The sequence below is a fragment of the Megalobrama amblycephala genome, linkage group LG9 (assembly GCF_018812025.1).
Source record: "Megalobrama amblycephala isolate DHTTF-2021 linkage group LG9, ASM1881202v1, whole genome shotgun sequence".
NCBI classification, from domain to species: domain Eukaryota; kingdom Metazoa; phylum Chordata; class Actinopteri; order Cypriniformes; family Xenocyprididae; genus Megalobrama; species Megalobrama amblycephala.
The window spans coordinates 37,202,484-37,215,519 of NC_063052.1; the positions used below are offsets into that span (position 1 = coordinate 37,202,484).

A 13,036-nucleotide genomic window follows, 5' to 3' on the forward strand; every position below is an offset into this window, starting at 1 on the left:
TTTATTATTATTTTTATTTGGTATAATTTTGGTAAGAAAAAAAAAGATGCAATCTAATCCTGTTTACATGAAATAAGTCTGCTCCCGAGCAGGTTTAAGCTTACGGACCTGTTGCTATGACAGCAAGTCCAGGATTGAGCGTCGAAGAACTGAACAATCCAAGATAATGCCAAAACCGTCATCAATCAAATCCAGCTAAATGAGTTAGCAATGTATGAAGAACGGGCCCCAGGGAAACAGATCAAAAGCAAACTCAAAACGTGACAGTATGGTTCATCTGTTTCTTGGTGATAGGCAACAAATCCGAATCTTTGAAATGTTCCAGACTACAGCGAAACGGATTGTGTTTGTTTGAGACCTTTTATTGGACCTGTACATTTCCAACACTACACCCCAGTAGTCCTTATTTCCCTTTAGACAGTAAAATAACTCTGATATGCCAACATTTGCACAAGCTTTATTAGGGATAAGACAGTTTACACACAGTCCCATTTCTGGGCTTTAGACATAAATGTAAATGCTATATATATATTAAATACAGTGTGTTGTTTGATACTAATTACTTTGAGGTTCATGTAGATCATCATGGATCACATTTGTGATGTGACTTTCTAAGGCAATTTGCCATTCCAAGGCATAGGCCATAAACAGTGTAAACACATACAAATTCAACCCATTATTTATTTAAATGCAGTTATAAATGGAAGATACATGAAAGATACATTTTTAAAAAACTTCATACAGTATATTTTGAAGTAAGCAAAGAAATGTGAAGATTCAAGCACACATTTAGAAAATGCTAAGTTAGAAAGAGAATGTTCATTGTTCAATGTATCTGCATTCTGAGAATGAGATCAATTTGCATGCAATGATTTGATGATGACATCATTCTGAAAAGAGAGCTCGATTTATCGTAAATATTTGAGGTTCATTTGACCTCTTAGGCCTTTTTCAGTTGTGCTCACTGAAGGTAAATGAATATCTTTTCACAGATATATTTTTTCTTGGAGTTGCAAGAAGCATCAAACCAAGAATTTAAAAAGTAAGACCCATATCCCATACAAGCACAGTCTTCTTCACCTGAGTTATCGGGTTCTCTTTCTCCTGAGTCCTTTACGAACCAAAACCTTTAACAGCAGAAAGCAAGCATTTATTTATTTATTTATTTCAGGAACAGTAAGTGTTGATTATTTATTTAATAAAGTATGAGTGACTGATTGATGAGTGTCTTCTCATCAATATCTCTTCTCCTGCAGGAAATACACTGATGTGTGTGTGTGTGTGTGTGTGTGTGTGTGTGTGTGTGTGTGTGTGTGTGTGTGTGTGTGTGTGTGTGTGTGTGTGTGTGTGTGTGTGTGTGTGTGTGTGTGTGTGTGTGTGTGTGTGTGTGTGTGTGTGTGTGTGTGTGTGTGTGTGTGTGTGTGTGGAAGCCCACAGTTTCCGAAGTACAGAGCGAATGTTTATAAGATTTCTGTTTCAGGTACTGTACATTCATTGAGTTATACGGTCTAATCATGCTGCTTCTTTGGTGTTCTGCCACAAAAGTCTGCTTAAACTAAAAGACAGAAAATTAACTTTTTTTTTTTTTCTAAAGATTTCTTTTATATAACAAATTACACTGGAGCTGACATGAACAAAACCTGATCATGTTCTCTAGCATTATTTTAAATGTTCCATCTGACCCATATTTGCCAGGGTCACGGTTTTCCCACACAATTGGGCTATTTAAAAAAAAAAGCAGTTGCAGGGAAAATTACAGAGCCGTGGGTTGCGGGTTTTTGGGCTACTTTTATAATGTACTGCGGCCGCGAAAAAGTTTATCTGTAGACAAAGGAAATGAAAATTGGTCATTTTACTAATGTAGTATCATTAAAATGGATACATCGCGACCCAAGGACGGAGGAGAGACGGTATGGGGGGACGTTTGATGTCACCACAAACTATTACGTGAGTTTCACCAACAGCGGTGATTTCAAGGCCTTCACAGAGCAGAAATGAACGTGACAACAGCCAGTCAAAGCATGTCGCTTTAAGTCTGTGTGTTTTGCGTGTCTGTGTAAATGAACAGCGTAGTTTTGTCTACTACACACAAACTCCATCATACGTGAGACGCTTACAGGGTGTTCAACATCTGTCTTCTCAATTATGAGGACATGAACACATGAACTTTATCTCCAGAACTGCTCTGAGGCACTTTAGAGATTTGGGAAAAACTTAACCAACTACCAAAATAAATGTTTGCTTTAACTTGGAAGAAATTTTAACAGAAATATATTACTAGTAAAATGTATTGCTCAAGTATAAAAAATAATATTACCATTGTAAGGAATATCATACAACCAAGATATATTTTTCATCCATGTTTTATCAAACCGATCTGATGTGTAGCATCTTACTGATATTTGAAATTAATTAATAAAACTGTAACAATTAATTATTAAATTATAATAATAATTAATTGATAATTAATTGTTACAGTTTTATTAATTAATTTCATTAAACACTATTGTTGATGGCAAATTTCTATTAAATCATAAAACATAGGGAAAATAAAATAGATTTAATGGGGCCCTAAACTAAAAGGTGGCTTAGTGCAGTTTAATTCTGAACAAACAAGTTATGTTTACATTCATTCTCAAGGTCTAACAAACATGTGGACAGCTTGAATGGAAAATTAATATTGTGATAAATATCTATATCATATGATATGGAAAAATAATATTGTCATATTTCTGGTCATATTGCCCAGCCCTATTTTTAAAATTTATCATGAAAAATGCTGAAAATTAAAATCAAAGAAAGTGTAAAAGAAAATGTAGAAGAATTAAATTGTAGTGACTGAAGAGAAATAAAATACAGATACATTAATGTGCATATGTTACATATAAACAAGTCTAGCTAAAATTATCAACAGAATAAATACAAACAGTTTACTAAGGCGCATTATGAGAATAACGCAGCTGTCAGCAATGATTATGGGCAGGGGCTAGTTTTCATTCCTTTTTGGCGGGTTTTGAGTAAGCTTTGGGTTGGAAATTTTTCGGGGACCTGGCAACCCTGATCTGACCATCTAAAGAGTCCCATGATGTTCAATAGCACCAATTTATTAGATTTGATGAGTGACCTAGTGCAAATCTGAAATTATTTAATTATTTAAAGGGATAGTTCACCCCAAAATGAAAATGATCCCATAATTTACTCACCCTCGAGCCGTCCTAGGTGTATATGACTTTCTTCTTTCAGCCAAACACAATCTGAGTTATATTAAAAATACCCTGGCTTGTCCAAGCTTTACTATGGTAGTGACTGTAGGATGAGTTTTTGAAGTCCAAAAAAGTGCATGCATCGAATGCATTCCGGCTGTCGTGCCAGAAGCTCATTATTTTACTTTATAAAGTTTTAAATAAGGATATTTGTCTTACACAAACACATCGATTCACTTCAGAAGGCTTTTATTAACCCCCGGAGCTGTGTGGAGTACATTTATGGTCGATGGATGCACTTAGGTGCTAAAGAGGATGTTTTGTTTTATACATTTTTGCAATATTACTTGAAACTGTCTTTACTAACTGATAAAAGACTATTTATTAGGTGCACTGAAAGTAATAATATTAATATACATCATCTGTGCACGAGGTAGGGCCTTAAAAACATCAGCCAATCGTTTACGCGATCATCGCGTAAATGACTGGCCCTCTGGCTTGTCAATCACTGCCATGGCGTTCCTTGTAAGAGACGTGCGCGGATTGGCCCTCTGGCTTGTCAATCACTGCCATGACGATCCATGTGAGAGACGCGCGGCTACGCTCTCCAGTAACTTTCCACACTCCACAGGCGCCGCATGCAATGTTTTTGTCAGGAGACAGGAGTAACAACTGCAGATTATGAGTTACCTGCAGTGAGTCCGACATAATGAATCCACTAACACGACACAGCGAATGTCGATCCCCAAAAAAGTGCATGCATCGAATGTGTACGGCTGTCGTGCCAGAAGCTCATTATTTTACTTTATAAAGTTTTAAATAAGGATATTTGTCTTACACAAACACATCGATTCACTCCAGAAGGCTTTTATTAACCCCCGGAGCTGTGTGGAGTACATTTATGGTCGATGGATGCACTTTTTTGGACTTCAAAAACTCATTCTCCAATCACTCCCATATGATCCAGGGTATTTTTAATATAACTCTGATTATGTTTGGCTGAAAGAAGAAAGTCATATACACCTAGGATGGCTTGAGGGCGAGTAAATTATGGGGTAATTTTCATTTTTGGGTGAACTAACCATTAAATGTAATGACTTATTTTTAAGTTAACTTAAACTAAAGCTGCAGTGTTGACAGCCTTTTGGACCCCCCATCAACAAATTATATAGTGAAGACAAAGCAGTTCTTACTCCAGTTGTGTTTCAGTGAGCGTCTGGCTGTTCATCCAAACCCAGTGTCCTTCAGTGTCCAGATCATTGAGACCAATCCAGCTCGTCTGGTCAATTTTAGAGGCCAGAAAATCCTAATGGAGGACATTTACTATATTGCAGTTTTTCAGACAAAAATGATTTTAATCTTTCACTGTATGTATGTAATCCACTCACCTGTACTTCTTTATTGTTTATGGTGACCAGATGAGCGCCTGATGCTACACATGAATCACGACCCTCAAACCACGTCTTCTGTGTAGAAGAGAAGAAATAGCACTTTCCATGATGTGCTGTCCAACCATCCTCACAGGGTTTACAAGCCGGATCTATTATTTTTAAGCAAATCTCTGTTTACTGCAAAAATATGATTATTGACTGCATTTAAAAGAGCAGGAAACTTTACAAGAAAATAAAACACAGAACACTGACCAAAGAAAGACAAACAGCTTGAAAGGATTTATCCACTCACCAGAGCAAGAAGAGAGGCATTTTGTGAATCTCTTGTACTTGAGCAAGAGCTCTTCATGACCGTCTGATACAGGACACACTTGAATGAACAAAGAAAAGCAAGTAAATAAAAATGAGACACTGGTTTTGTGTAGACAATATGAAAGAAACAACTTTATATCTCATTTTGGCTCTATTGATCATAAACTGTTATGTTGTGTAACATATTACACAATTAATCGAATTTCTAATCACAATTACGTTTACGGATGCCATGATTTCGTTATCGTTCAAAGGCGCGATTACAAGGAAAAATATCCACTTAAGTTATTCTGCGTGTTTAAGAGGTTTGTTAGGAGCATGTTGCATTGTGAGAGGCAAATCACAACTACTTCAGAGTGTAAAAGGTCTAACCCAGCAAAGGAGCTACCAGTGAACGAACGCACGTGAAACCAACACCCGCCATTTTTGTGTACCCAGCCTATATATTTACTCCATGAACGAACTCTACAAACATGTAATACAGTGATAGATGGATCTCTGAACCGTACTCTAAGGAGAAAATCCAATGCAACTTTGAGCAGACCAAGCAAAACATGATTATGTGTTTGTGCTAAACTATTGACATTGGGCAACAACCACAGGGCAAAGCTACTTTTTCATATACTGTCTACTTTCTTTTTATAACAGTTCTATCTAATAACGTATTAGATAGGACTGTTAAACAGATCATAAACTAATGAAGACGGACTGTGTGCTCAGGATCAGGCTTGCCAGGTTTTCAAAACAAAACTCGCCCAATTGCTTCTCAAAACCAGCCTAAAACTTCAATATCGTTTCAGGTTAAAAATCGTGTTCCGGGGGTAAAATCCGTGTTTTTGCTGTGGTTTCCTGGTAAAATTTGCATCCCAGGGGCTAAATATCATGTTATTTGGAGTCAACCCACAGATATTAAAAACAACCCGCAGCAACAGTGTAAAAGTAGTCCAATTCCACTGAAAAACCGTGGACTTGGCAGCACTGCTCAGGACACTGTATCAGTCTGTCACAGGCAATTCTAGTTGCACTTTTCATCAATTAATTTAAATTATCCTTTGACTATGTTCTGGCCCACCATCTACCCACTGAGCAAATTAGGTCCAGAAGACGTCTTTTTGAGGTCTTGTCTCAGGTTGAAAAGACGTCCACTGAGGGGCCAGAATGAAAGTTTTTATGACGTCTTTTTTGGATGTCTTCTGGACATCCAATATAGACGAACACGCAGAATCACCAAAGGAGAAAAATCACAATTTTTAAGCCACCATCGTGGAGATGAGTGTTTGCTTTAGTTGGGCTCTTGACCCTTGACTTTTTATATTAGATTTTGTTTGGGCTGTTGTAACAGCTAGTTAAGCAAAGAAAAAAGATTATCTGAAGATGTTGGTTATGTTTTCACATAATCATTATTTGATCTGAATCCCTGAGCTCATTTAGAGCCCAATCTCTGAGTTAGATTTACATTATTGATTACAGCAACACTGTGATTCTTTATCAATATAATCTGAAAGATTTCACATAAGGTGTTCTGATTAAAAAAAAAAATCTATCTTTTAGGCACACACAGACATCAAGAATCAGCCTGTGAATCTCAATGACGGTGACAAAGGAAAGGAAATTACTAAGACAATTGAGCTCATAATTTATTCATGAAGCAATGCATGATGGGAGCCATGTGTGAATTTTGATTGGTGGCTCCCAGAATGCACTGCAACATGCTTTTTGATGGTCACCACTGTTGAGATTCACAGGATGATCCTTGATGTCTGTGTGTGCCTAAAATAAAAAAATAAAAAACACTTTTTTTCTTATTTGTTCAGCACGTCTTTTCTGAATTTTTTTGAATCATATTGTAAAAGCAGATGTTCTGCTGTAGAATCACAGTGCTGCTGTAATCAATAACTGTAAATCCAACTCAGAGATTGGGCTCTAAATGAGCTCAGGGATTCAGGTAAAATAATGATTATGTGAAAACATAACCGCCACCTGATAATCTTTTTTCTTTGCTTGACTAGCTGTTACAACAGCCCAAACAAAATTTAATATAAAAAGTCAAGGGTCAAGAGCACAACTAAAGCAAACACTCATCTCCACGATGGTGGCTTAAAAATTGTGATTTTTCTCCTTTGGTGATTCTGTGTGTTCGTCTATATCGGACGTTCAGAAGACGTCAAAAAAAGACGTCATAAAAACTTTCATTCTGGCCCCTCAGTGGACGTCTTTTCAACCTGAGACAAGACCTCAAAAAGACGTCTTCTGGACCTAATTTGCTCAGTGGGTAGTGGTGACTTTTTTATTTTTTTGGCATGTTGTCAGACTTAAAGGTGCTAAAGAGGATGTTTTATTTTATACATTTTTGCAATATTACTTGAAACTGTCTTTACTAACTGATAAAAGACTATTTATTATGTGCACTGAAACTAATAATATTACTATACATCATCTTTGCACGATGTAGGGCCTTAAAAACATCAGCCAATCGTTTACGCAATCATCGCGTAAACGACTGGCCCTCTGGCTTGTTAATCACTGCCATGACGATCCATGTGAGAGACGAGCGGGGCTGCGCGCTCCAGTAACATTCCACACTCCACAGGCGCCACATGCAATGTTTTTGTCCGGAGACAGGAGTAACAACTGCAGATTATGAGTTACCTGCGGTGAGTCCGACATAATGAATCCACTAACACAACACAGCGAATGCCGGTGGTAAACACTCATGTTCCAATACGAGTGTTTACGAGTTTTGGGAGGCGTTCCCTCTAAATGAGCTGTGAAGGAGGGGGGTTGTTCTTACCGATGCGCTCATTTCAAAAACTCAGTTGACAAAAAGAACCTCTTTAGCACCTTTAATTGTTAGTTCTCTTGGAACTACACAAAAGCCCCTATTGTTATTCCATGCATATGTTGACTTTTTATTATTATTATTATTATTTAAAGAAGAAACCATAACAATATATAGTTGACATTTGAGGTTTAACGCTAAAGAAAAACAGTTTGAAAAAAATTGTTTTCAGATTGTATTTTTATTTATTTATTATTTTATAGAAAAGTATGGCATGCAGTTGCTTCAAATAATGGCTATTCAATACATCATCCAATGTAAATTGTGATAATTGTAATTAATAATCGCAATTACAATTTCAAGGGAATAATCAACAATTATTATTTTTGTCATAATCGTGCAGCCCTGGGCGGGGCCTGTTTCAATGAGATGTCACATTGGAGTACATTCCTGAATGCCTCATTTTGAGGCACTGTTTCAGATTAATGAGGAAAATAACAAAAGGAGTAGATGGATTTTTATCACAATAGGGTGGTTGTGTACACACAGTGCAGACACATATTTATGTTCAAAAACAATATAAAAAACAATACAACTGTAGTGACAAACAGATCTGAGTTCCACAGAACTCTACCTCTTGGTTTGCTTATGGGTGAGGGGTAGTGTGGATTATTTGTAAAATATATCAAATAATTGTGATTGTCTGATCTGTTTGTCACTACAGTTGTTTCTAAAAAAATAAAATAAATGCTAATATTTCACATAATTAAAAGTTTATATTTTTATCATTTTATATATAACTTTATGAACAAATGCTACTTTATTTTCTCAACTAGTTATAGAAATGATATGTGCTTACATTTCTCCGTATCTGACTGCAGTTTCGAAACATTGTGCCGCTGGTCAGTCAGAGCGTCACGTCCGGGGAATTTACCAGCATCTAATTTACAAACAAACAATAAATACATAGTTTGCACAAGCAAAATTCACTCTGACAAGGTATTATCACTCAAAAAAAAAAAAAAGATTAGATGGGAGGAAATTAATAAGTCAAAGATTTTGTGTTCTCTCACAAATGTTTTGCGTTCCCTCAAGAAAATCTTTCCAGTTCTTTGCGAGTGAATGCAAGTTTCTTGGTGGAATGCAAACATTTTTGCGAATGAACACAAAGTTTCTCGGGGGAAAGCAAAACATTTGCGAGAGAATGCAAAAGCATTGACAAATGCTTTTGCCAAATTTTTTCCACCATCTCATATTTTATTCTCCTTCACCATGTCCCTTTAAGAGCTCCATAGGTATTAAAAAACTGCAGCAGAAAAAAAATATTATTGGTTATCATTTAATATGTTGTAAGGTTGAATCAAAAGTAGAGGAAACTTTGTTTTTTGTGACTATAATCAACACAACTGTCACGAATACGGCTCCCGCGGCTCTTCATCCCGGCCGCCGGAGGGAGCCGTCACCGGAATATTGACTTGTTCCTATCTGGACTACATTACCCATAGGCCCTCATTCCTGGGACTGATTGCGCACACACCTGCACCACATCACGCTCACTCCATAAAATACTCACACGCATCCATGCACCGCAAAGTCTTGATTTGCCTTGGTGATCATTTCTGAGTGTTTTCTTGTGGACTGTTTCCCTGTTATCGATTGGACTGCCTTACCTCTGTGAACCTTTGCTGCCGACCCTGACCTCTGCCTGTTTCCTGGACTCTGTTTGCTTGCCACCTGCTACGATCCCTGCCTGATGTAAGACCTTGATTCATTGCCGCCTGTCTCGACCCAAGCCTGTCCCTGTTTGTATTGTGCTGTCTTGTCTTAATAAAGACGCTGCAAATGGATCCTCACGCTGTTGACCCATCATTACAACAACATTTCAGGTTTTTTTTTTTTTTAAGAGACATAAATATTCTTACAAATGTGTGATATTTATATGGCACATATAGTCAGGAAGGATAAGAATTTTTCATCATATTAGTCTCCTGCACCCTGCAAACAGGGAGCTGCAATAAATCAGACTGTTGCCATCAAAGCAAAGCACACATATAGCATGAAGTACTCACACATGATCCTCAGAACACAGAGACCTCCAAGAGCCAAAACAAGAGAGACACTGAGAACGATCAGAAGAACTTTAATGCACTTTGAGGAAGAAACTTGATTACCTGTGATTAAAAATCAAATATGATGGTTGAATTACAGCATGATTCAAATGTTGATTATTTCATTAAATATTGCTTGATAAGTTATTTGTGCTTTTACATTTAAACAGGCATTTTATAAATTCATAAATAAAGAGAGAGATAGCTCGCTTTATACTGAGCATCAGAAAGCAGTATGTGGTGACAACCGGAAATAGAAACATGCAAGAATTTACAAACCCTCAAACTCAGAAAGTGTTCAATGTATTAATGTCTTTTCAGTGTTTATCAATTCAGTTACACATTATTTTACAATGTTTGGCAGCATTTATTGAACTGTAATAATTATAAATTAATTAGACATGAACAGAATAGAAAAATCAGATGTACGGAAAATCACACATATTCTTACCCCTGCAATGAGAGCATTTTTGGTTCGAATAATCCGAATGATCCACATTAGTATAGATCTCTTCCATTTTACTAACCCGACAGCAAGCTCTGAGCACTGTGTGTGCAAAACCTCAAAGAAGGAAGTTCAGTTCATCAACTTTAGCTATTATTGCTGATGATGCTGTAGGAAATGACAATGTTTTTTTTTGCGATTAACTGATAACATGTTTAACTGATGTTGAAGCCATATCTTAAACAAAAAAATATTGTAGGATAAACCTAGTATTTTTATGTGAATTAGCTGAACATATTGATGTTTAACAGTACTGTATTATTACTGTGTCTGACATCAAGGTGAATTGTCACAGTACTGTGGTAGTAAGAAATCACTCATCAGCTGGGAGTGCAAACAAAACATTCTTTAATATAATCCACAAGGAAGATGAAGGTAAACACGAGAATCATAAGTAACCACTTTGTACATCTAATTTGGACTAACACCAGACAATGAGAGAACTAAGACTCGGCGTATAAGAAGAGAGACCAAACAATGGAACTAAAAGATGAACACCTGAAACGGTCCTACTTTATATTAGGTGGCCTTAACTACTGTGTACTTGCATTTAAATGAATCTTTTGATACAATATACTTATTGTGTACATTAATGTTTTTTACATTGTACTTATATTTTAAAAGTACCTGCATGTAATGACATCTGCAATTAATTTCTGTAATTAGGGCCCAAGCACCGATGGTGTGGCACGTCCTGATATTGCTGAGTTAGATGCGTTCCTGGGTCAACATATTTTGTTGATCCTGGAACAACATTCTAGTCTGAAAATTTAGTCTTAACCCTATTCCTACCCCTAAACCTAACCCTACCCATAAGTTATCCCAAAAATCAGAGGGAAATGATAGATGAATAACACTGATGTAGAAGCACCAATTCATGATTTTAAGCCTAAACTTGACATAATCTGTAAACTTGACATAAACCTGTAAACTGTCCCTGAAATCTGATTGGTTGATCTGAATGTTGTTCCAGGATCAACAAAAATGTTGACCCAGGAACATGTTGAACTCAGCAATATCAGGTTATGCGATGGTGTGAGGACCTTATTGTAATTGTTCGGTCAATTCTTCTTCTTCTCCGAAATTAATCGTATTTTTGAGAGCATAAACATGCTTGAAAACTCATGAAACTTTGCACACATGTCAGAAGTGGTAAAAAAATATACGTCTGATATGGGTTTCATAATTAGGTGTGGAAAAATGGCTCGATAACGCAACCTACAAAATTTCAATTAAGCTCCCTTCGTGCTACGTTTCATATACAAGTATGAAATTTGGTAGACACATGTAACAGCTCTTTACCCACAAAAAAGTCCCTGGGTGCAATATATGAAAACCACAAAAGGAAGTGAGATATTTTGAATTTTCTCTTCAAAATGTTTGCAGTTTTTGCCATTTCCATATGTTGAACTTTAACAAACTCCTCCTAGAGATTTTATCAGAAATCTAAAGGCTTTTGCAACATTAAATTGCACAGATCTTGAGTTTTTGCTGAAGGGCATGTCTGTGGCAGCCTGACAAAGTTTGATGTTTCACCATGAAGCCTGACAAAGTTTGATGTTTCACCAGCGGTGATCCACAGGGATATCTTTATCCACACAAAACACTCAAGTGTGTAATATCTCCTGATTTTGTTCTGACAGCTGGTGGACTAAATGGCTCAAAAACTGCTTTCTCTTTCTGCGTGGAACAACACTGGACCATCGTGAAGATCTAATGTTTGTTATTGTCAACCGAAGCATCAATCCTCAGAAGAGATAAATAAACATGAGAATATGATATGGACTCAGTGCATGCTTTAGTAACTTTATTTGGTAACATTATTATTGCTAACTATTAGTAGCCAATGTAATTTAAATGCATAATTCTCAGTGTTTTTGTATTTCCCCTGTGCGTTTCTATTAATTACTGCATTTATTTAGTTCAAGTGAGACGAGTAAAGAGCATCTGTTGCATAAATCTGTCTCGTCTAAGTAACAGAAAACATATTTTACTATGGGTAAAAAAAAAAAAAAACTTAGGCTACCTATAACTGTTTGTGCTACAGTTAAAAATGTAAATGAATCGCAATCTTTTCACAGCCCTTGTTTTTATCTAAAAAGATAATAGATGGAAAGAAATCGTAAAGTAGCTATGTGATCATATTGATGGAGCCACCCGTAAACCTTCCCATACCACCAATCCTGTCCCTAACTTTACCCATATCCCACTTAAAAAGCAGCAGAATATTTTTGCAATACAATATAAGTAACACAATAAGTACAGTGTACTTATTTTTTTGATGCAAGTACATAGAATGTTAAGGTCACCTAATATAAAGTGGGACCCCTGAAACGAATACTTATTCAATTACAATTACCATCAATTCATCAACAATTCATCAACTACCAAGGAAACCAACAAGCGGGGAAAAGAGGAGTGCAAAACCAATTAACAAACTAACAGAAGATACTAGAACAGGAAAACTAAATCAGACAGAATACAAAACATGAAATACAGACTGAGACTCTGACAAGAACAAGGACAAAAAATGAGTTTCCCTTACAAAAATACGTATACTTCAAGTTCATTATATTAAATACTTAAGTAAAGGTTAAGTATATTGTAAGTATTGGTTCGTTCTCCTCCTGGGAAGTTTGTATATACGAGGTGGGAAGTCGTGTTTATGACGACAGGTGCATTCAAATGTATTTCGTTTTTACTTAATTTATGAAGCCACTGTAAACTTTATCATATCA

General features: G+C 36.4%; 1 protein-coding gene across 1 annotated transcript; it reads right to left on the reverse strand.

Annotated features, from left to right (window-relative positions):
• Positions 1–444: 444 nt before the first annotated feature.
• LOC125276179 (CD209 antigen-like protein C) lies at positions 445–10,343 on the reverse strand. The gene is made up of 7 exons (XM_048203699.1): positions 10,245–10,343; positions 9,755–9,856; positions 8,545–8,625; positions 4,887–4,964; positions 4,592–4,743; positions 4,397–4,509; positions 445–1,127 (listed from the first exon to the last, which is right to left on the reverse strand). Exons 1-7 carry the CDS (start codon positions 10,309–10,311, stop codon positions 962–964), a joined length of 759 nt encoding a protein of 252 aa, XP_048059656.1. The 5' UTR covers positions 10,312–10,343; the 3' UTR covers positions 445–961.
• Between the last annotated feature and the right edge of the window lie 2,693 nt (positions 10,344–13,036).